At 36.3% G+C, this 26,224-nt stretch overlaps 1 protein-coding gene across 7 annotated transcripts; it reads right to left on the bottom strand.

The window, feature by feature from the left end:
• Window positions 1-519: 519 nt before the first annotated feature.
• Window positions 520-11,475, bottom strand: LOC110869029 (potassium transporter 2). Of its 7 annotated transcripts, XM_035975396.1 has the most exons (12): window positions 11,179-11,475; window positions 8,209-8,291; window positions 7,473-7,570; window positions 7,138-7,372; window positions 6,796-7,041; window positions 6,648-6,701; window positions 5,007-5,267; window positions 3,785-3,837; window positions 3,578-3,695; window positions 3,045-3,299; window positions 1,935-2,573; window positions 520-1,121 (listed from the first exon to the last, which is right to left on the bottom strand). In XM_035975396.1, the coding sequence occupies exons 3-12, from the start codon at window positions 7,509-7,511 to the stop codon at window positions 658-660; spliced, it is 2,364 nt and encodes a 787-aa protein (XP_035831289.1). In that variant the 5' UTR covers window positions 7,512-7,570; window positions 8,209-8,291; window positions 11,179-11,475; the 3' UTR covers window positions 520-657. The 7 variants fall into 7 exon arrangements, with proteins under 7 accessions (XP_035831289.1, XP_021974019.1, XP_021974015.1 ...); XM_022118327.2 differs by lacking the exon at window positions 8,209-8,291 and having other exon boundaries at window positions 7,473-7,557; XM_022118323.2 differs by lacking the exon at window positions 8,209-8,291.
• Between the last annotated feature and the right edge of the window lie 14,749 nt (window positions 11,476-26,224).

Here is a 26,224-nt window from a genome sequence, read left to right on the forward strand (position 1 = left end):
ATGATTTTGAACCCATTTATAATTCTTTTATTTGAGACCTACCTTTATACAAAAGAAATTTGTTCTTACAACTTACAAACCTATTTTACCTAGTAAAACTACTATGTATTAGCCTTTGTATAAGAGTAAATTACAAAAATCGTCCTTTATGTATGTCAGTTATTGCAAACTGTGTCCTTTGTCTTCAATAATTACAGAAAATGTACTCGATGTTTGCAAACCCTTGCAAGTTATGTCCTTTAACCCTAACTCAGTTAATTTTTTGTGGTTAAATCTGGCCAAATGGACCCCACATGAGGATATTTTGGTCATTTTACTCTCATGTGGGGTCTATTTGGTCAGATTTCACCACAAAAATACCCTCATCTGGGGTCCATTTGTTCAGATTTAACCACAAAAATTAACTTAGTTAGGGCTAAAGGACATAACTTGCAAGGTTTTGCAAACATCGAGTACGTTTTCTGTAATTATTAAAGACAAAGGACACAATTTGCAATAAGTGACATACATAAAGGACGATTTTTGTAATTTACTCCTTTGTATAATTTGTAAAAACAAACAGAAAAAACATCACTTTGGCAACATCCAAAATCTTCATTGTTTCAATATTATGAACAGAAACTAGCTACAAAGACCTATAGATATATATATATATATTTATACAACATAAACCATACCAACTTCCAAAAGAGATGCAGGAGGGACCTTCAAAACAACATCCGGGCCCCGGCAATTCCTCCGTAGGAAGTTATACCCGAAGTTAACCGCGATTCGCTTAAAAACCGACGACCCTTGTTTCGCTTTCACATGCGAATGCCCGAGTATGAAAGCGGTCCCGCTTTGTTGAGCTGCCATGAGGTCTTCAAGTTCTTGTCTTAACTGAACCTCGGATGGATCTTCAGGGTCGTCAATGGCGAACCGCACCCGTCTCTCTTTAGGTGTGCTCATTTCGATGATGTCACCTATGCTTTCGACGGTTTGGAACCCGCATGATACGCTTTCTTGTTGCATGCTTTCATCCACCTCGAAAACCAGGCTTCTAGTGAAGTCAATGTTTCCCACCACCGCTAGTCTGTGTTCGCCTGATGATCTCTCTGAAGCGGATGGATGATCGTCGGTACCTGCACGGCTCATCGTGTAAATTCGCGGGTTGTGTTACGGGTCAAAATAGGTTCGTGTTGGAATGGGTCGTTTATAGGATGAGATAAGTTGTATGAATGAAAATTTGACTTCGGGTGGTTTTCAACTCGTTTGACTGTTTGACCAGGTCGTACTGTTTGACCAGTTTAGCTAAAATAAATTTAAGTTGACCCGTTTGAGATATATTGACTGGTCGTGCTGTTTGACCGGTTTAGCTTATATAAACTAATTTAGTTGACCCGTTTGAGATATATTGACTGGTCTCTTTGACCCGTTTAGCTAAAATAAAACACATTTAAGTTGACCCGTTAGATATATGTCGAGTGGTCGTACTGTTTGACTCGTTTAGCGAAAATAACACACATTTAAGTTGACCCGTTTGAGATATTTCTGAGATATTTCGACTGGTCATACTGTTTGACCCGTTTAGCTAAATTATTTAAGTTGACCCGTTTGAGATATTTCTGAGATATTTTGACTGGTCATACTGTTTGACCCGTTTAGCTAAATGAAAATAAATTAAGCTGACCCGTTTGAGATATATTGGCTGGTCGTACTTTTTGACCCGTTTAGTAAGAATAAAATAAATTAAGTTGACCCGTTAGATATATATTGACTGGTCGTACTGTTTGACCCGTTTAGTAAAAATAAAATAAATTAAGTTGACCCGTTTAGTAAAAACAAAATAAATTAAGTTGACCCGTTAGATATATATCGACTGGTTGTACTGTTTGACCCGTTTAGTAAAATAAAATAAATTAACTTGACCCGTTTGAGAAAAATTCAACTATTACCTCGATCTGTACTCGTTTGTGAGCGGCACCAATCATAGTGGATAAAATCCGCAAGCCTTTTAACAAGATCCGACTCGAACGAATCAACATCCTGGTGAACGTCTCGATAACCGTACCGCACAATGCACCTATACGCACGAAGAGATGCGGGACCCACACGACCTACTAAATACCTTTCGGCCGGAGGGACAAATGGGACGGGTACAGATTTAACACACACAAACACCAAGACACGGTGAAAAGCCGGGAGGTTAGTGACAAACCGCGAAAAGTTTGCGGGAATTCCCGATGTTAAGTCGGTGAACACGAGCCCGATCCCCGGGACCCTACAAATGCCCAAAGTGGGACCCAACGCTAGAAGCCATTCTAACGAGACTTTATTGTGAAGGTCGTATTCGTATTTCTTAATGGTGGCGTAGTGCCAAACGAACATTACGGTTACTAGAAAGAGTGCTAGTAAGATCGGAAGCCATGCGCCTTCGAGGAATTTGACTAACGAAGCCGAGAAGTAGAGTAGTTCTATTGACCCGAAGAAGAGCAAGAAACAAAGAGCGATAATCGGCGGTTTATGCCAACAAAGTATGATTACTAAAGACGTAAGGCAGGTCGTCACCAGCATTACCGCCATTACTGCCAATCCTGCAATGAAAATGAACACGAAAGATGGTCGAATTCAAATCGGATTTGAGAAATAATTTAACGTAATGGATTACGGTTTGTGCATAGTTATTAATAGCGAATAGCAGATGACAGCGACAAACTACCTCTACGCTACGTAGCGACAGCGATGAAATAACGGCCGCTATTTTATGTTTAGCGACACACTACGAGAAAATTTTAGAAATATTTTATATGTATATTATATCGAAATAAGCTGTTTTATATGTATGCTTAACAAAAAACCTAAAATCCTGCTATTTTATATCTGTAAAATCCCGCTATTTATATTAAAGCAGAAAAAAAAACAAAAAAAAAAAAAACCTAAAATCCCGCTATTTGCCCGCTATGGAGGCGCCAAAATCAAATAGCGAGACATGAGTGCTACGCTACGCTATTCGCTATAGCGCTCGCTATGAGCGCTATTAGTAAGTACGGGTTTGTGGGACCTACCTGATGCATTTCCCATGTGCTTGATGTCTCGAAAACCGATAGTGACAGCAATGCATAGGATCATGAGTATCCAGTTGATCTCGGGTATGTAGATTTGACCATGAATCTTGTCGGAAGTATGCACAACTTTGACTCTCGGAAAACAACCGAGTGATTGACTTTGGTTTATAATCGAGAACGTTCCGCTGATGATCGCTTGGCTTCCGACAACCGAAGCAAGAATGGCTATTACAAGCACGGGCCACCTCAAGCTTTCTGAAATAACACGAGCTCGGGTCAAAGTCAAACCGCCTTTTATTCACGTTTTGATCATGTATAAGTAAGACATAGCATATACAGTGGCGGATCTTGCCCATTGAACGTGCCAGGGCCGAAAGACACGGGCACTAAAAAAAGCCCGGGCAAGCTCGGGCCAAACATAGTATATATAAAAAATTTCGATCGAAATGCGGAAAATTAGAACTACGGCCGAAAAACTTGCCCGGGCAGTGGCCCTGCCACAGCCCTTCTAAGATCCGCCTATGAGCATATACCTGGTACGGAGACGTAATAGCTGATATGATCGACGTTTTGGTGATTTTTCGATAAGTAAGCTGCTTGACCCATATAAGCAAGTATGAGTGCCGGATAAACCAGAAATGTGAACGCAATCTGCGAGCGCAAAATGCGAAAATGCACGAGACGGTAAATAACGTACACACGTGTGTCAAAAGTATCGTTTCGAATTCTGCTAGACGTACCTGGATTGCAGCGTAAGAGAAGTGACCAAGATCCGCAAACATTGCTTCCGAGCCTGTAAGGAAAATCGATCAATCAAACTACGTTGACTTTTCAGGTCAAAGTGAATCCTACATCAATTCTTAATTTGACCTTAAAAATGTTAAACCATCTACACTAACACGATAACATGACACGAACTTACCCGGAGTTAACAGGTTTCGTGTTTAACCTGAACATGTTTCGTGTCTATAACAGGTCTACACGTTAAGACCTATTTAATTTCGTGTCTTAACAGGTTAAATACTTGTTAACGTGTTGAGACCCGTTAATAACACGTTTATAATTTTAAATAAAAAAAAAGAGTTAATTACTGTTTTCGTCCCTGTGGTTTGTCAAAAATCATTATTTCAGTCCATTAGTTAAAAAATTGCGATTTCAGTCCCTGTAGTTTCACTTTCGTAACCATTTCAGTCCCTGTGGTTTCACTTTCGTAACCATTTCAATCCATTTATTCTGTAAGTACAGAGACTGAAATGGGTACGAGGTGGACTGAAATGGTTACAAAAGTGAAACCACAGGGACTGAAATCGCAATTTTTAAACTATGGACTGAAATAGTGATTTTTGACAAACCACAGGGACAAAAACGGTAATTAACTCTAAAAAAATATATGTGGGGCTCCTAATTTGAAATAAAAAAAAAAACTGGAAGTAAAGTTTATATATTTAATAACAGGTCATGTCCATGTCTTAACAGGTCGTATGATACATTAGTAATTTTTTCGTGTCGTAACAGGTCATTTCGTGTAACCTATTTATTATCAGGTTCGTGTTTGGAAATCTGACACGATAAGATTTCGTGTCGTGTACATGTTTACCTGTTTCGTGCTCGTGTCTTAACAGATCGGGTTGACACAAAATGCCAGAAACTTGTATTTGGACTTTAAGAAAATAAATTTCATGAATTTCAAAAGCTTTTTACAATTTTGAAGTCAAAGGTAAGCATGTTTGACCAGGGGCGAAGGATAAGAGGGGCGGGGAGGGGGCGCCCCCCCCCCCCCCGAATTTTTCGCTCAGTAGTGTTATATATGTAGTTTTCGTATAGAAATTTTTGGGTATATACGTTTTCGCCCCCCCCCCCCCCCCCGGCCGAAAAATTCAAGCTTCGCCACTGTGTTTGACCAAACTATAATGAAGACAGTAAATTTGATACCAAGGGGTTAAAAAGCCTTGAACTTTTTACCTGTTATGCACAGTAAAATTCCTCCCAAAGACATCCATCCTTGTTTTTTGGTCTTCTTGAAGAACTTCAACATGTAATATGGTGAAAGAGCTTGATAAACTTGTGGATTCCAATGGATTATATTGTATAAACCAAGGCCACTTATGCATATTAGCCATACCAACACGATTGGCGCGAAAAAGAAACCGACACGATGTGTGCCATAGTGTTGGAGAGCAAATAGGCAAACCAATATGAAGCAGGTAATTGGGATCATTGCATCTGTAAGTAGAAATTATCTTTAGAGTACATGCCCGTAACAATTATCGCGTTATGCAAATCTTGTTATTTAGAGGTGTTCAACGAGTCGAATAACGAATTTTCGAATTCATTGAATCAAATTTTTTGAATTTTTATTTTTGAGTTAATTGCCATTTTAGTCCCTGTGGTTTGGGCCATTTTGCCAGTTTAGTCCAAAGGTTTCATTTTTAACATCTGGATCCAAAAAGGTTTCATCGTTGCCATTTTGGTCCAACTGACTTAACTCCATCCATATCTGTTAAAGCTGCCAAGGGCATTTTTGTCAGATATGGATGGAGTTAAGTCTGTTATACCAAAATGAAATGACAAAAATGCCCTTGGCAGCTTTAACAGATATGGATGTAGTTAAGTCAGTTGGACCAAAATGGCAACGATGAAACCTTTTTGGATCCAGATGTTAAAAATGAAACCTTTGGACTAAACTGGCAAAATGGCCTAAACCACAGGGACTAAAATGGCAATTTACTCTTTATTTTTTTTACCTGAATTCGAATTCGATTAAGATATGATTTATTCGATTCGAATTGAATTTGAAACTCGAATTTGATTAAATTCTATTTCGTTCAAATTCACCGTAAATAATAATAAATTGTTTTACTTTGAGTAAATTGCCATTTTAGTCCCAGAGTTTTTGTCCAAATAGTTTTTTTTTCTCCTCTGGGTCCCTCACTTTTCTTTTTTCTTGCCATTTTGATCACATTGCCTAACTTAGTCTAAAAACCAGGTTATAATCAGGGGTATTTTTGGCATTAAATTATTATGAGGTTTATAAATTATGTTGTAAACTACCCCTGGTTATCACTACACAACAGTTATGCCAAAAATACCCCTGGTTAGAACCAGATTTTTAGACTGAGTTAGGCAATGTGATAAAATGGAAAAGTCAGGGACCCAGAGGAGAAAAAAAAACTATTTGGACTAAAATGGCAATTTGGACCAAACCTCAGGGACTAAAATGGCAATTTACTCTTTTACTTTTATTTTTTAAACTGTTACAAACTAATTATAATGGATTTTAGAGTTGGACTTAAATTTAGAAGGTTTTCTTCATATGTGTGTGTATATAATATTCATGTATATATAAATATAAAAAGATATGTATGTATAATTTTAATTCGAATTTTGAATCGAATCAAATTAAAAATCACAAATCCGTATTCAATTCGAATTCGATTACTTACTCAAACTCAAATCAAATCGAACTCGAATATTTTAAAACCGAATTCGAAGCTTAATAATCTAATTCGAATTGAGTCGAATTTCTCGAATCCAAATCGAATACTGAACACCCCCCCCCCCCCCCAATGGTGCCAACCGTAAAAAGGGAGCTTCAAAACTCACACTCATGATGACCTTTAGACATCGATAACTCGAGCCCAGAAACCGCAGAGAAAACTACAAACACAAAACAAAGACACACATTATGCTAATCATCGTAAACTTCAAACGCGCATAGAAAATCAAATTCGACAAGAACTTAAATCTTTACCCGATATGACGGGAGTTAGAACTCCGTCTCCGATTACCATACAAGTGCCAAGAAGAACCAAGATTAGTAACGCGGTATGCAAAAACTTGTACTTTTCGAGCAACATTCGCACTTTCGAATTATATTCCCTATCGGGCAATTGCTCCAACTTATACGTAGATAACGATTCATCCGCAACCTGTCTGTTTGGTAACAGGCTTACTTTAGCATGCCGGCATATTGACGAATAAAGTGCAAATGTACCACCTAAACATCAACTAAACAGTTATAAAAAAAAAAAAAAAAAAAAAAATTGGGAATTTCATAAATAAAGAAAACTGGTAATGGTAATTAGTTAATTACCTTCGCCGTTGTCATCGGCTCTGAGAACTATGAACACGTATTTGCAAAGCGGGACGAGTGTCAAAGTCCAGAAAACGAAAGAAAGTACGCCGAAAATCTCTTCGTTTGTTTCCGAGTGCTGAATATCTTCGGCAAATGTGCTTCGATAAACGTAGAGAGGAGACGTGCTGAGGTCACCGTAGACTACACCGAGACTTTGATAAGCTAACAGCAGCGTCGTCCTCCATGAATCCTTCTAAACGCGTTTAACAAACAAATTTCGATAAGTTAAGATAAGTAAATAACAAAATTAAGCAAAAAAAAAAAAAGAAAAATTATAACTTTAATGAGCATACCTTAGATTTTTGCCAGCATTTTTCATTCTCAACATCCATAATTCGCAGGTTTCGTTAATTGACCGCAAAAGCCACTAAGCGCGAACTGCAGATCCCAGCTGAATCAAATGATATAAAAAAAAAAAAAAAAAAAAAAAAATTGAAACTTTTTATTGATACTGAAAAAATCTTGGAAAAAATCAAATCAAATTATGAAAACAGCTAAGATTTCTATTCCAAACTTGCTTTTTAAGGTTCAAGAAAGTGTGACCTGACCCATTTGCTAATAGCCCCCCCCCCCCCCCCAACCCCAACCAACAACTAGTGGTGTCCCATACCTTTGTTTCAAGAACTTGATGTAAACAGTACAGTCCCCACTCATTTAAAAGTGAAATTGGCACCATGATTATGCTCCATAGGTGATAAGTTTGAAAACAAAAAGATAAAGATTTCAACTTTTTTTCATTTTATTCAATAAATAAAATTCATGTCGTTTTTTGTTTTTCCTGTTTTGTTTCCCGGTTTCTAGCTGGCTCTTTATATATATATAAAGTGATTTGCCGTTCAAAAAAAAAATTTATGAACCCATAAGTCATGCTCAATGTGCTCCTACTTTCGCGAACACGAAACACCAGTGGCGGACCTAGAAAAAATTTTCAAGGGGTGCGGATAAGGGGTTTAACCAAATTTTCAATGGTTCAAGGGGTGCGAATAAGGGATTTAACCAAATTTTCAAGGGGTGCGGGGAGAATTTTACCTTATAAAATACACTAATTTTTTTTTTCAGGGGGTGCGCCCGCCCACCCTGGACTCTTACTAGGTCCGCCCTTGCGAAACACCCTTTTCAACAACAAAAATAAAACCCGAATTAAATCGAAAAAAGTGGATGGGTTAATGATTAGATTTAACTAATCTCACCTTCCCCCTAATTATACAAGTGTAATTAATTTGTGTATATATATATATATACCATATAGAGACAAGAGTAAACTGTCATTTTGGTCCCTGAGATTTGGTCACTTTTGACACTTTAGTCCAAAACTCAAACCTTTAGCATCTGAGTCCCTGTGGTTTCAGTTTTATTGCCATTTTGGTCCAAAAGTGAAATCAGATCATATTTGTCTTATAAAATTCTGCTATTTTGTCCTTTTCCTGAGCATTTTGCCCTTGAGGAAAATGACCATTTTTCCTAACCATCCTGCTATCTTATCAAAATGACCATTTTGCCCCTGATGAAAATGACAAAAATAGCAGGATTTTATAAGATAAATATGACCTGATTTCACTTTTGGACCAAAACGGCAATAAAACTGAAACCACAGGGACCCAGATGCAAAAGGTTTGAGTTTTGGACTAAAGTGACAAAAGTGACCAAACCTCAGGGACCAAAATAGCAGTTTACTCTAGAGACAAAAACAAATAAAGAGAGATCACAATCACATGACTCAACGACAATCATATTATGATAATATCAGATCAATCACAGGAAAATTGAGCCCACAAGATTCAAGGCTGTTTTGAGGACCACTTTACTCTCTCACTCACTCAAGCATGTTCAAAAATCATAATTCTTGATGGGTACCAAACTTTCACCAACCTAGCTAAACACACAATTAAGATTGACATGTAACAGTCTAGAATTAAGCAGAAAAATTATTAAAAAAACATGCAAAATGAACCCATCATCATCATATATAACCAGGGGTGTGAATTTCTGATACGATCAGAAAAGCCGACATGAACCTAATACGAAATTCGCAGGTTTAGGTTTAGGTTTAGTCTAAACGGGTTCGGGTCAATTCCAAGTTGAACCCGCGAACCCGTTTAGGTTAACGGGTCGGGTTCGGGTCAACCTGGTCGGGTTGGCGGGTTGACCCATTTAACATATTTATACTATATTATATTTTTTTACAATATATTTTATGTCATAAATTTAATAGGGTATGTATTTTATGCCATGATTATAACTTAAAAAAAGAAATTAACATAGGTTTTATAATTTAAATATGATATTATTATATATATTTATGTTTTTAAAGTAAATTTTAATTTTAGTATATTAATTTCAGAAAAAAAATTTAAAAATTTGGGTTGAACGGGTCATGTTCGGATTAAACCACGAAATTTCGGGTCGTGTTCGGGTTGATATGTATGATACGATTTTCGGGTTCGGGTCGGGTTCGCGTAAATTTTTCGGGTCCGGGCCGGGTTGAACCCACCAACCCGCGAACACGACCCGTTTAGCACCCCTATAACAGTCTAGATTTAAGCAGAATAATTATTAAAAAAACATGCAAAAATGAACCCATCATTACATGTGATAAAGTATAATGCTAATCACCTTAAAGTGGTAATCTTTGTTAGGTATATGTAATCAAGATTGAAAAAAGCAACCATTTTTACAAAAAAAAAAAAAAAAAAAAAAAAAAAAAAAAAAATTAAGATTGCTATAGATGATAGAACAGTCTAGAATTTAGTAGAAAGATTTTTAAAAATCATGCTAAATTATAAAATGAACCCAACATTGCATATGATTAAGAAATTATCTTAAAGTGATAATCTTTGTTAGGCTTACACAATCAAGATTGAAAAAAGCAACCATTTTTTACATAAAAAGAAAGAAAAAGAGAATCAAGATTGCCAAAGCAGAAAGATTTTTAGAAGTTATGCTAAATGAACCAAACATTACATATGATTAAGAAATTACCCTAAAGTGAGAATCTTTGTTAGGCTTACACTAATCAAGATTGAAAAAATCAACCATTTTTAAATAAAAGAAACAAATAGATAATCAAGATTGCCATATAACAGTCAAGAATTTAGTAGAAAAATTTTTAAAAATCAAGCTAAATGAACCCAACATTACATATGAATATATGATTAAGAAAATACCTTAAATTAACAATCTTTGTTAGGCAGAAGCAAATCAAGATTGAAAAAAATCAACCATTTTTACATAAAAGAAACAAAAAGATAAACAAGATTGCCATATAACAGTCAAGAATTTAGTAGAAAAAATTTTTAAAATCATGCTAAATGAACCCAACATTACATATGAATATATGATTAAGAAAATACCTTAAATTAACAATCTTTGTTAGGCAGAAGCAAATCAAGATTGAAAAAAGCAACAATTTTTACATAAAAAAGATAAAAAAGAATGTGGAGAAGTTATGGAATATGGAGTTATGGGGTAGGGAAGCAAGAGCACGTGACAAGAACATGGACCCTCTCCTTCAAATCATGACTTAAATTTCACCAAAATCTCCTTTACTTTCTCTCCTAACTTCTCTGCTTGTTTGGTATTTGATATTTAAGATGCATAAAATGTGTGAAAAATGAAAATGAAGGGAGTGGGGGTCAACTATTGAAATCAAAACAATCCCAAAAAAGCACCAATTTTTTTCAATTATTATGATTAGATAATAGAAAAAGACTACAAGTTAAACAACAACATAATGTATTGAGTCAAAAAAAAAAAAAACCCCCAAAAAGCACCAAATCTTTTCAACTATTATGATTACATAACATAAAAAGATTACAACTTTAACAACTTACTCTGTATATATCAATCTAAACTTCAAATCCCAGAAAAATTTAGGCATTTTCAGCCCTTAAAGACCCTCAAAAACCCAAAAAAAAAAAAAAAAACCCGAAAAAACACCAATCTTTTTCAGCTATTATGAATAATCCATAACAGAAAAAGATTACAACTTTAACAACTTACTCTCTATATATCAATCTGAACTTCAAATCCCAGAAAACTTTAGGCATTTTAAGCCATTAAAGACTGTCAAAAACCTCTGAAGTACTCCAAGTTTCAATCTTTTTCAATCTTTAGCAGCCATTTTAGATCTTTGAATAATAAAGTAATAAAATGGTGGTGTGTGACTGTATATACATAAAGATATAGATTGGGTTGGGGCGGTAATATTGAAGGTGGGAAATTTAGGTAAGTTTAATTATATAATCTGTAATGGAGTAGGAAGATGAGTTTGTTATATCATAAAGTTTCAAGATTTCAATGGGGATTATTATTAATAAATAGATGAGAATGAGAATATTATATGTCGGAAACAGATGGTCGTGTTTCTAGTGTCTTTATGCAGATGGGTTGATGTAGACGATGGGTATATTCTTGTATAAAATAATGTAATAATTAATTTAATTAATTTAATATTTAATATTTAATAAATAAGTAATATTTTACCCAAAGTGTAGGACGGTGAGGCTTAATAAGTTTCAAATCAGGATTTTGTTACTTTAATAATGGATTATGTTTGTTAATTGAAAGTTTAAAGTTGATTATTTGAATGATGTATCTATCAACCAGATATGATGGAAATATATATATAAATTGTTTAAAGGAAAAGGTTGAAGAACTTCTTTAGATTTGAAGTATTATATGAAATCAAGATATAAAATAGAGTTAAATGTAATTTAGACAATCTGTTTTGGTTTGTTTTGGTTCATTTTATCAGTTAAGTCAAAGGTTTCATTTTTCGTTTATGGGTTTAAAAAGATTTCATCGTTGCCATTTTAGTCCATTGGGTTAACTTCATCCATTTTTTATTAACGAGAACGGCAATTCGGTTATTTTATATGTAATTCTGTTAACTAGAATAGCAATTCGACAATATAAAATGACCGAATTACCCTTCTCCTTAACAGAAAGATGGATTATGTTAACCCAGTGGACTAAAATGGCAACGGCGAAACTTTTTGGACCCACATGCGAAAAATGAAACTTTTAGACTAAATTGACAAAATGGACCAAACCAGACAGACTAAAATAACATATAACTCTATAAAATAAGACCATTGGGTGTGGTTTGGTTAGTCTCTTTGGAGACCACCCGCCACGTAGCGGCACATCACCACGGGAGGAGGACCATCCCTTTGGGGACTGCCCAAGGGTGTGGAGGATGGACCATCAACTAGCTGAGGGACCCACTTTATCACAAATCAATACACACAATTAATGGGGGGCCACCTTTTGGATCGTCTCAAACATCCTGGAGAAGACGCTAGCAACGTGCCGAGCCCCAAGGGAGCGGTGTGCGACGGAGGGAAACGAGCAAAGACGGGAGGGGGCGAACCCCATACCCCATTGTCTAAGAAATGCATCGGTTGATAAAGTAGCTAACATTTATACAAGTTTACATGTGTGAAACGTTCATTGTAAGGTTATTAAATAAATGAAATTAAATTAAACTAAGATAATACCGACCTACTTTATTGCTTTTATTTTTATGGGTTATTAGATTTTATAACTCTCAATTATTGTGTATTTGTCGCTGTCACTCTCAACTATTACATTGGCTTTCATCACTCTCAACTTAACACTTTGTGTGTTGTGTCACTCCGGTAAAGTGGTTTTTGGCTTCCCTTTTGTTTTTTAGGAGTAGATTCATTTGCAGCAATTAGGGTGTCCGGGGCGCTTTGCGGGGAGGGGTGCGGTGAGGTGAGTCCCCGAGCGGGAACACCGCCGCCGACCCCTCGGGAATGCTAAGCGGGCAATGGGGAGCGGTGGATGTTCACCGATGAGAGATTCCAATTTCAAACGGCTATATAGCCGTTATATATTAAAAAAAATTCTCCTAACCCTATAAATACTAACCCACTTCAATCTTTTTATTTTTCAAACCCAAAACATCTAAATTTTTTACTCTCCTAAACCTTCAACTCATCTAATTTTTTTACCCAATCTTTAAAAAAAAATGGATTCCAAGTTCCCGTTTTTTTCTCTCCTGCCCGACTTTCCCGACGATGAAGATTCATCGTCAAGCGATAGTAATTTAATTTTCTTCCAGAATCCCATCCAACAAGCGGAGCTACTAGACACGGCATCGTCTAGTAAAAAAAAGTTGTCCGTCGAGACCGTGTGGGAGGCCACGAAACACTCATGGCCGATTATTTTGTCGATAATCCAAAATTTAATGCCGATATTTTTCGTCAGAGTTTTCGTATGTCCAAGTCTTTGTTCCTAAAATTGTTAGTGACGTGGAAGCGAATAACGAGTGGTTTCAAGAGGGCTTGGACGGGAGAATGAAGAAAAGTTTCACGCCGTTGCAAAAGGTTACTTCTGCGATTAAACAACTTGCAATCGGTAACCCACCAGACGAAAACGACGAGTATTTAAATATGGCTGAAAGGACCTCTCGTGAGTGCCTTGATTATTTCTGCGAGACGGTCTGTAGAATGTATGCTGGGGGAATTCTTACGTAGACCAACGAGCCACGACGTTGCGCTATTGTATTAGGCTCATGAGGAGAGACATCACCTACCTGGTTGTTGGGTAGTCTGGATTGTGTAGGTCCCTCTTCGGAGGATGACGAACCTAAACCTTGTTATACAAACCCACTAGCGAGTGCGGAATCCAAGCTAGCAAGCAAACCGGGATGAGACAAGTATAAACACAAACACACAAGGGTTCACCGATTAACACCACTGTATTAATACGAATGAAGGTTCCGGTTACAAGCACAATGTTTACAAATCTAACTTGCAAACTCTCTAGTGTGTGTGTGTGTGTGTGTTTTGATAGAATGCTCTCAAACTCTCTCTATGTGTGCATCTATCTAACAAGCCTCTCAAGTCCCACACAAAACAACACACTACATGGGTATTTATATACCCAGCATCTGATGTCTGGTCCGAAGGATCCGATAGATGATCGAAGGATCATCTATCAATGACAAAGTGTTCGAAGGATCCACAAATACTTAGAAGGATTGCATATCCTTCGAAGTCTCACAGTATCCTTCGTAGCCTATCTTTCGAGGTCATCGAAGGATCTACAATATCCTTCGATGAGCTATCCTTCGACACAGAACATCTTACAACATTTCACAAACTGTTTGGCCAAGTCAAACCAGGAGGACGGTTGACTTGGTCAACTTACAGGACTGACAAGGACATCGTTTACATATAGACCGAATACAGACAAAGTACAGACACAAGTGCATCAACAAACTCCCCCTTGGCTGTAGCTTTGTCTTTATCTTCTATAGTTGTAGACTCGTCTCGAACTTCGATGGTCTTTGATCTTCGAGTTCTCAAAACTCTGATGTCCTTTCAAGTCTTCAATGTCGGAGGATCTTCAAAGTCTTCACGTATTGAAAGCAGAGAGTGTATCAACAAACTACCCGTATCATGTAGGAAGTGTGTTAACAAACTCCCCCTTAACATAAGCTCCCCCTTGAGTTATGCTCGTGAAATACTTTATCTTTATGAAGTGAGATCCTTGTGGTGTTGACGATGGTCAGCGGCAACTCGATCATCTTCATCATTTGAGTGCCTTCATGTCGTGTCTTCATTCCAAAGCTTTGTCATCGACCATGTTCTCCTAGCCTTTAGAATCTGCACATGCAAGAAATCTAAACGCGTAATGAGAACAACTGCTTGGAATATAGTTCATCATAAACAAGTGACACACGGATGACCATGTCACCATCAAACACTGTCCGACAGTTTGAAAGTTTTTTTTTTTTTTCAAATTTATCAATTTCAGATTTCAACTTTCAAAACATGCAAATTTCGACCGTTTATGAAGATTTAGTCAATTCGGTTTTCGTTCAGGATTCAGGCAACGAAGACTCGAGTTCCAACATCGTACGATCGAAAATAAATTGGAAATAAAATCTTTTTGGCTTTTATAAAGTTTATATTAAAACACACCTAAAATCTTTTTGGTATTTTTGACTTTTCTAACTGTAAATACTGAAAGCAGTAAATAAATATATACATACATTCTTTTTGCGAGTTTCGAGGGTAAGAGAATCATATCAGTGTACGGTCATGCCAAAACGCTCTTGTTGTTCAGTTAGTTAACATTAAGATAAGCATCCTATAACAATTATCGGTATTGTTGTCCACTTAAGCTCAACTTATCAGATGTAATCATGGTTAGAGGATACGTTAATGTATAATTTATACTTACCGATCGGTGTTCATCCACATCACGACACATTCCCGTATCAAGGTATGCACGAGGGTTCATCTTACCGGTGAGTATACCGATTATCATCTATTTGACCGTATATGATGTGAGATTCTCACTTATTTTTTATTTGAAAACAAGCCCTTTGTGATAGAATCACTTATTGATGAGGAACTTGATTTTCATATGCATGAGGGCACAGGAGCAAGTCCGTGAACAGGTCAGTACTTTCGTACAGCAGAGAGACGAACTTGACTCCCGGATAAATGTGATATTTTATCACTTATTTGATTTGGACATGTGATTGTTGATCACTTATTGAGGTCGAATGCAATATGTATTATGTACACGTATGTATAGTATCATGGAAGAACTTAGACTTAGTCTATTTATAGAAGCAACCATGATACCCAGATGATAAGCAGCATAAAGACCGAATATCTCAGAACCTCGGCAATCTATCAAACGAAATTTCGGTACTAAGACCATATGCCAATGAATGGTTCCCACCTGGTCTTCAGTCGGTTTAAGATTTATATCACCCTGCACACTTTAAAATGATTGTGAGCCTACCGATACATCTTATATAGAGCTGCTTATCGTTTTTCATTTAGGGTTTAAAGAGGTTTGGATAGACCACTGATGTACTATCATTTTCTCTTTTGCTCGCCAGGAAACTCATTTTTGATTTTCTATTGTTTTTGTGTTTTTGAAATTTTTCGATGTTTTTGAATTTTCAGATATTTGGATTTACTCCCCCTAAAATCAATAAACTAAGATAAATTGAAACACACAAAGTATATTTACAAAAATGATTTTCCGATGTTGGTTTTACTCTTGCTTGACCTTAATGCCGGTTACCCAAATTAAGTTTTTATCAGAAAAGATTTATCGAATTTTTGGGAAAATCAATTGGCACGTCGGTAAGCGGTGCGGACCATAACAACATTGACGAGTTTCATAAAGAAACAATCACGTGTGAGGTGATATTCGAGATCAACGTGTCAGGCCAAAGAGTGCTGTACGAGACGATATAATTCATATAGCAGCCTAAAAATCAACAAGTATGGGAGAGATTAGAAATTTAAAAACCGTATCCTGCAACTGCTTCGTGCATTGCAAGGAATCGGAGCACTCTCCCAAACTGGACATCCACTGGATGTGGACTTCAAAGTCGATTTTGTAGCTACTGAAAAATCTCTTCACAGCAACACGATCAAAAACCTTTGGTTCCGGCTGGTCTTCCACATTACACCAGCGAAAGGTCTTTGTCTTTCTCTTTCAGAAGCGGTGTGCGGATGTTCAATCTACACCACGGCATCTGCACATCGTTCATTATATTCTTTCCTGAGAACCCGATCAAAAACCATAACAAACAAAATTTTGGCACTTTCTTCATCTGGACGAATTTTGCAACTTCATTCAACCACGTTCTTCTTCTTTCTCTTTTTCTTTCCTCTCTCTCTCCATCAATGGCAACAACATTCTCCTAGATATAACAATATTTCGGAGTAATGTGTCGCCAATCTTGTGCATGGACGCTCCACTATCAACAATCCTAAAACTATCAATAGTTCCTCCTGGAACATCCTGCACACTCACTCAGAGATTAGTTGGAGAGGGGGACCCAAGCCTTCACAGACTTGGGTCGTCCGTCATCATCGAGAATTGTAACATCCATTTCCCGATGATTCGGAATTGATGTAGCTCCCCCTGAAACAGTTACCGGTTTTGGTATCCAAATCTCTTTCTGTTTTTCATGTTTAACATCTGATTTAACAGATTTTGTTTGGATAACCTCCGGTTTCAAAGCCTTTTCAACTTCTTTTCTTTGTTTCTTTTTCTGTTTCTTTTCTCGTTGTTTAACAAGACGAGGGTCCTGTTTTGGTGAAACAGATCTTCTATGGTAATTGTTACCACGGGGGGGGATCAACCTTTGCCTTTTCTTTCTTGAGATATGGACAGTTTCTAACAATGTGCCCATACTCACAGCATTCAAAGCATGATCTCCGCTCAACAAACCTCGGAGTATCATAACTGTAATAGCTGGATGATGAACTTCGTGATCTCGAGGTACTTGGTCCTACATCACAACCGTTTGTTTGCTGTGTATAGTTGTTTTGACTGTTTCTTTTCAAAATTTTACTTTGTTTAACAGAATCCTTGTTGGATTTGTTTTTAAAAGTATCAATTTTATCAGTCCCTTTTGATTTCACGAAGTTTATCTTCCGATCCTTTTTCTTGTTTTCGCCCTGTTTGCCTTTTCTATTCTCTTGGGCGGCATGATGTTGTTCACGGGGATCATCAACCTTTGCTTTCAACTTATGAAGATATGGACAATTTCGAATTATATGTCCAATTGTACCACATTCAAAACAATATCTTCGTTCAACAATCCCCGAAGCATCATGTGATCGTCTTGCTGACGATGATGAACTTTGTGATTCCGAGGTACTAGGTTTTGAACAGTTTGGATCATTTATTTTCAACACTGTTGCTTGTTTAACAATATCTAAGTTAGATTTGTTCTCAAAAGTTTCGATTTTGTCCGTTCCCTTAGATTTCACAAAGTTCACATTCTTGTTTTTCTTTTGGGTCTGTTTCTTCTGACCCTGAGTCGGTGCCTTTCCCTTAGGTTTGGTATGATTTGGCTGCCTCCTTTCTGTTGGTAATTTTTGATTTCCATATTGTTTTCGAATTTCGGCCTTTGGAATAGGAGGACACTGCGTAACTGTAACATGTGGTCCTGCCTTTCCCAAAAACTTACTTGTCGACTTTTCAAAGACTTCACTTATTAAAGATTGATTAATATTCTTAATAGGAAAATCTTTGTCAGAGTAGATTTTATCATCACCAACAAGAGTGTACAGCAAGTTCACACCCTCCGACTCTTGTGCAGACGAGGACTCGATTGCAACAGTCTTAGCGGGTTTTGCAGGAGGATCACATAGAATGTAATTCTCGAGAGGTATGTCATCATCTTTGACTACCGCATCAGACTTTGCTGGGATGGTATCATCAGATTCATCATCAGAAGAATCAGCATCCTCAATGATGGGAGGACTCTGTTCCTTAGCACACGATGAATTGTTCACATTCTCAGACTCAGATTGCCCCGAGGATGATGTACCAGTTGTGAACCCGAGGCCTACTGCAAAGTCATCAAGACAGAGTGGCACTGTAGGTTCAAAACGGGGCATATCCTCGTCATTAGGCAACTTGGAGTAGTTATGATTCATTGGTGGAGGACATGATTTGTATCCTACACCAATGTACTTTTCATCCTTCTTTTTCTTTTGAACATCAATAATGTGATCCAATACATAGCGGGAACTGGAATAGCTTTCCAATTTCTGCTTGATTGTTTCACATTCACACCTGACTGTGGCTAACTCTACCATCTGTTGTTCAATTGTGTCAATTAAATTATTATTAGCATGTTGTTTTCTCAAAACAGCTTTTTGAAGTTCAGAAACATCATGTTTTAATGACGCAATTGTTGCTTTAAACTCTTTTTCATTTCTTGTTAAAAACAAGTTAGCCTCAGTTGCTTTAGACAGATCAACAATCAATTCTTGATTGTGTTTGTGTGTGATGTCAAAAAGACTTTCCTTTTCTGCATATTCTAGACATTTAGCACATTCAACAACAGCAGAAATAGAATCAGGTTTAGAATCACATACCTGACTGGAATCACTCTCAGGTGTTGGCCTTTCTGCATCAGAGTTAATAACCTCCCTTGATGATTCACATTTAGATCCATCCTCGCTCGAACTTGAACTTGAAGTTGTATCACCCTCAACTGAAGTTGAGACATCTTCATCTGAACTTCTGTCATGTTCAGAACTGTCATCATTTCCCGAGGATTCACCATTGCTTGCATCTTTGACAATTTCAGCATACAACGCCGATTTTGTCTGACTACTGTTCTTTGAATCAAGAGATGATGGTTCTACAGTAGAACGATGGTGTTGTAAACCAACTGGGGGTAATGGATTTCCATACAAGTCTGTGGTTGGAGCCGGCTTTACAGGAACTTGTATTGGATTGCCAAACCAATCTGTTGTTATTTTCGGTTCACTTTGCCTTTGATTGGTAACTGATGCCCACTGATTTGCAGATATCATGGCAGCTGAAGGTGGGGCAATAGCCTGCATCCAAGCAGTCTTGAAATCTGTTGCAGATTGAGAAGCAGATGATTGCGTATCAGATGATTGCGGAGCCAAGGATGTTGTAGTCCACGCGGATGGATCCCATTGACCGTTTGTTCCCATTTCCGCAGTAATTACGAATTTAATATTTGATCCTTTTATTTTCTTGGAATGTGGAATCTGAAACACAATGATCTTTCGTTGACTTTGATGGAAATTATTTATTTTCTTGTGGGGTGCCTTGGGCCGAGAACAAAGACAACAAACAACAAAGTTATTGGTCTATTGGGGCGGTCTCTTGGGCCGTGAACCTTGGGCGGTGATCACAAGAACAAACAACCAAATTATTGGTCAATTGGGGCGGTGCACCACACTCAACAATAACATCTTTCGAATATATCTGATTAGTTAAAGTGGGCGGTGCAAATGATGACCCTTTGAAATTTTGAGATCACAACAATTACTGTTGAACACGAACAATAATTGGTCACTTGGCGGTGAACACGAACAACAATTACTGATTTGGTCCTTTAGGCGGTGAACACAAACAATAACCAATCAAATTCAATTAGTCATTTGGGCGGTGCATTGGGAAGTGAATACAATGATCTTTTATTGACTTTGTTGGAGATTATTTATTTTCTAGTGGGGGCGGTGCCTAACAATCAACAAAACATCTTTATCTTTCGAAGTTATAAGGATAATGTTGATCTATCGGATCTGTTGTGATGACCCTTCGAAGCCAAAGTGATAAACAAGACTGAAAGAATATCAAGAGGACCCTTCGAAAATTTGTTGATCTTTCGAAGTTGTCAAACAGATAATCTTTCAAAAGGAACTGATGACCCTTCGATTAAACTGATGACCCTTCGAATTTTTTTAATTTGACCCTTCGAAAATTTCATTTGATCCTTCGAAGTCTGTTGACCTTTCGAGCATACTTTTAGATCTTTCGAATAATAAAAGGATGACCCTTCGAATTGTTTAAGATCTTTCAAGGTTCTTAGATGATCCTTCGAAGTATGAAGAAAAAAATGAACTTTATCTTTCGAAATATGAAGATGATAAGATCATCAAGAACAGCGACTGTTAGTTTTCCAGATTTGACGAAAACTAACCCAAGACTTGAACAAAAACCCGGTTTTAAACAAGGTAAAGAGCCTTAGCTCTGATACCACTTGTAGGTCCCTCTTCGGAGGATGACGAACCTAAACCTTGTTATACAAACCCACTAGCGAGTGCGGAATCCAAGCTAGCAAGCAAACCGGGATGAGACAAGTATAAACACAAACACACAAGGGTTCACCGATTAACACCACTGTATTAATACGAATGAAGGTTCCGGTTACAAGCACAATGTTTACAAATCTAACTTGCAAACTCTCTAGTGTGTGTGTGTGTGTGTTTTGATAGAATGCTCTCAAACTCTCTCTATGTGTGCATCTATCTAACAAGCCTCTCAAGTCCCACACAAAACAACACACTACATGGGTATTTATATACCCAGCATCTGATGTCTGGTCCGAAGGATCCGATAGATGATCGAAGGATCATCTATCGATGACAAAGTGTTCGAAGGATCCACAAATACTTAGAAGGATTGCATATCCTTCGAAGTCTCACAGTATCCTTCGTAGCCTATCTTTCGAGGTCATCGAAGGATCTACAATATCCTTCGATGAGCTATCCTTCGACACAGAACATCTTACAACATTTCACAAACTGTTTGGCCAAGTCAAACCAGGAGGACGGTTGACTTGGTCAACTTACAGGACTGACAAGGACATCGTTTACATATAGACCGAATACAGACAAAGTACAGACACAAGTGCATCAACAAAGTACACACTTCGTATGGAGAATGTGCCCCACAGAATTGCGTGGACAATATATGAGAGATGATCATCAATACCCGACAGTTATGTTAGAGGCGGTGGCGTCTCAAGATTTGTGGGTTTGGCATGCCTTTTGTGGCTCGACGGGTTCACAAAACGACATCAACGTGCTCCAACAATCTCCGTTATTTCTTACTCAACGAAACGGAACGGTGTCAAATTGTCCATTTCAGGTGAACGACCACTTATACAAACGCGGGTATTATCTTACTGATGTGATCTATCCTAGCTGGTCCGTGTTTGTGAAGTCTTTTCCATATCCTCACATCCCGAATGAAAAAAAGTTCAAGAGGCAACACGAGGCCGCAAGAAAAGATGTGGAACGTGCGTTTGGTGTGTTAAAGGCGAAGTGGGGAATACTAAATCGTCCAATGCGTTCCAAAACGGTGAAAAAGATAAGGTCCATCGTGTATACGTGCATTATTTTACATAACATGATTATAAAAGACGACGGAAGGGCGATAGCACCGGTACACATTCAAGATCCTCCAGTCGAACCCGTCTTCGATGATACTGCTTTTAGCGAGCTCATTGACGAAGAAACGGATTGGAGACTAAAACACGATCTCGTTGAGCATCTCGGACGTTTAGATCTACCTCACCTTGAAGCGAATTCCGACGACGAGTAGTTTGTCTTTTTATTTTTCTAGTTTGAATGTAATTTTTATTTTTAATTTAATGAAATGTCTTTTCTTAAATTTTATTTAATTTTTGTTAATATTTGTTTAATTTATAATACATGCATAATTACAACAAATAAAAAAACAAAAAAAAAAAAAAACAAGGCCCCCAAGAGAGGAGTGCCGCCATCAAATTGAGGGTGTGGAGGGAGTTAACGTAGCGCGTGCTGATTGGGTGTGGGTAAGAGAGGTCACTCCCCCCTTAGAGGAGTGCCCCTTACACCCTTAGTAATTCCCAAAGTATTTGTCTAATATCACTAATAACGCAAGTCAAACGCTAAGTAATGTTCACATGCGGAATGACACAACACACAAAGTGTTAAGTTGAGAGTGATGGGAGTTAAAGTGATAATTGTGAGTGGCAACGAGCAATACCCAATTCTGTTACCCGTCGACTTTGACATGGATGAATCCAAGCTAAATTCAGTTAGCAAGACCAATAATATCTACTGCAAATAAAATATCAATAATCGTTTTAATTTATAAAGACGAACGAATGGTAATTACGAAAAGTTATAACAACATTTTTCTATCATATAACATGTTATTTAAGGAAAAGATAGAAAAAAAAACGATAAATGATAATTTTAATATCGGTTCAAATAATTCGATTATTTATACAGGAATGGACCGTAAAAACTAAAATATTAAAAGAAACTATGCGTAACAATTAGAATTATGAAAAGAAAATTAATAAAAAAATCGGTTTATTTATTTCAATTTGATTCTTTTGGTTATTTAAGTTTATTAGTTTTTTTCACTAATTTTTAACTTTTAGACAACACGGGTTGGTTGAGCGCCCCTAGAATTTTTGTTAGGTATCTGAGTTAACATAATAAAGTGATTTAGAACATTATATTATTAAATAACACTATAATTTTTTAATTATAGTAATATAAAAGATTGTTATCATCGAGACTCATATTGAATTATTCCAACCAACTTGACTCGTTTAGCTTGTTTTCTTATAACTACCTTTTTGTTAATTTATTTGCTACTTCACAGTATGATAAGAACCATTGTATTAGAATTAGTTAAATATTTTCATAATAATATATTAAACAAAACTAGATGCATGAATCAAAATTTGTTACCATGGTATACATACTCTAATTGATTGTTACTTATAAAATACAAAGTAAAAAAATTGAAGTTTAACATGATGTATTGCATACATCGGGTTGCAATCATGAACAAATGTGACTCCGATCTTTTTAGCTTTTTTTTTAGAAATGAAAATAGCAATAAACCGCATTTTGATTCGAAAACTAAACATCATTTGTTGATAATTACAAGTTTATCTAGCATAGTAACCTTAATTTTGAGTGTGTTTTTAAGGAATAAGCAGCATATTCCAACAAAAACAAAGCATAAGTGTATATAGTTGGGGTTTGGCTGTTAACACATCCATATGGATTCCATAGGAAGCAAAAATGTTAGAAAGTACAAACATATGACTCCAAAATCCAAATAGGTTTCTAATATACCAAAACTAACTATAATTTGTCTTATAAAGGAATATAAACCATAATAATAACAACAACAATAATAAGAATAATAACAATAACAAATAACTAGGATCGTACTTACCTGCGGGTTGCGCAAAAACACGGTTAGAATTCGGTATATGTAATCTTTGTTAGGTATATGTAATCAAGATTGAAAAAAGCAACCATTTTTACATAAAAAGAAAGAAAAAGAAATTAAGATTGCTATAGATGATAGAACAGCCTAGAATTTAGTAGAAAGATTTTTAAAATACAAAGTAAAAAATTGAAGTTTAACATGATGTATTATTGCATACATCGGGTTGCAATCATGAACAAATGTGACTCCGATCTTTTTAGCTTTTTTTTTTTTAGAAATGAAAATCGCAATAAACCGTATTTTGATTCGAAAACTAAACATCATTTGCTGATATTTACAAGTTTATCTAGCATAGTAACCTTAATTTTGAGTGTGTTTTTTAAGGAATAAGCATCATATTCCACCAAAAGCAAAGCATAAGTGTATATAGTCAAAAGCAAAGCATTGGGTTTGGCTTTAAACATCCATATGGATTCCATAGGCAGCAAAAATGTTAGAAAGTACAAACATATGACTCCAAAATACAAATAGGTTTCTAATACCAAAATCCAAATAGGTTTCTAATACCAAAACTAACTATAGTTTGTATTGTAAAGGAATATAAACAATAATAATAACAAGAAGAAGAAGAAGAATAACAATAACTAGGGTCGTAGTTACCCGCGCGTTGCGCAGAAACACGGTTGGAATTCGGTACGTGTCACACACTATGATAACCAATGGATAAATTTGTAAAATCGTATCTAAATGCATTATGTTATTTGTGTCATAACTCAACTCTAGACATCAAAATAATAAGAAATGGTAAAAACATTAGGTGAAAAAGGTAAACAAAAAAGAAAACGATAGGAGCTCGAACGGTTTCAGTTTACTCGTTATAGCAAAGAAAAATCAAATAAAAATGTCCAAAAGAGTATCACTGGTTAAAAAACTAAAATTTAAAAAGCAAAAAACAAAAAACAAAAAACAAAAAACAAAAAAAAAAAGGAAATGAAAAAAAAAGCAAGAGCGTGTTAGCAAATCCGCATGGCTCACATTAGCCTGTGAGTAGGGATGAACGGTGCTCGTTCGGTACCGAACCGGTACCAAAAGTATCGGTATCGAAAAACGGGGAAAGTGATACCGGTACTGAATATATCAGTTCGGTACCGGTGTTTTACCCGTAAATACCGGTAGCGAAAAACAGGGTAAATGGGAACCACCGGATATACCCGATATGGTTCGGTACCAGTTCAATACCGGTACCCGATACCAAATGTTCATCCCTACCTATGAGCATTATTCAACTTCTCTTGTTTTATATAATAATAATAATAATAATAATAATAATAATAATAATAATAATAATAATAATAATAATATAGTTGTAATTAGTTATGGGTGTCATGTAAAAGGTGTTTAGACACTAAATTAGGACGCAATTACAAATCGTCATGTAAATCAATGTGTTTGCCATGTCAAAGGTATTTAAACACTAAATTAGGACGGAATTACAAATCGTCATGTAAATCACACACAAAGGAATTTCAAAAACGTTTGATAAACACCTCCTAATTTAAGATAAAAACACATAAAAGTTAATAAACATAAGACAATATGATTTGTTGCAATAGTTGTTTTTATAGGAGATTTTACTGACTTGTTGTTATTAAACAGACAACTAAGAAACTAAAATTTGACAATTAAGAAAAAATAAAGATGACAATTAATAAATTGCGAGATGAAGAAACAAACTCGAGTTGAAGTTCAAATTGAGTAACAAATTTATGTGCCCTTCATTCATCAAACATCGTATTGGTATAAAACAAAACACCATTAGTTACCTACCAACATTGGTGCACGTTAGAAAAAGGTGAACACGTATGTTGAAATTGACAATAGATGTTGATTAACAACTTCATAGCACTTTTAAGAAAAAAAGACAACATGTTTGATTTGGTTAAAGTTTTGTGATGTGCCCTGTACGAAATGAAACTGACGTGTAACCACTCAAACGTTGAAATCATGAACACCGTTGTGTAATCTTAGTTATTTAATTTTATTTTTATCCTGTTAATTTTAACCAAAATTTTGCATATAAACTATATAGTTAATATCGTGATATATCTCCGAAATGTATCAGTTATCAGGCACCAGGTGAGATATCGGTGCAAAATATCGGTTAGAATGTTATCGGCGATATTGACTGATATATCATTGATTTTCCCGATATCAGTACATTTCTTCTTAGTTCTAGCATTTATCTTTCTTCTTATTGTTGCTATTAGTGTTATAAGTGTTAATTATTAGTGTTGAATGTTAATGATTTAAGTCTTGATCGGTTTCTACTCGCTACAATTGTTAGTGTGTTGCAAGTTGCAAAGGGTTAATTTGTTAATGGTGGGAGAATATACTGAAGTGTTAGTGTTAGATTGCTACATATATATAAATTCAGCAAGTTATTAAAATTACTGATATTCCATCACGATTACCGATATCTCAAATATCGGTGTCCTTGAGCGATATCCGATTTTTACCG

Source organism: Helianthus annuus, chromosome 7 (genome assembly GCF_002127325.2).
Source record: "Helianthus annuus cultivar XRQ/B chromosome 7, HanXRQr2.0-SUNRISE, whole genome shotgun sequence".
NCBI classification, from domain to species: domain Eukaryota; kingdom Viridiplantae; phylum Streptophyta; class Magnoliopsida; order Asterales; family Asteraceae; genus Helianthus; species Helianthus annuus.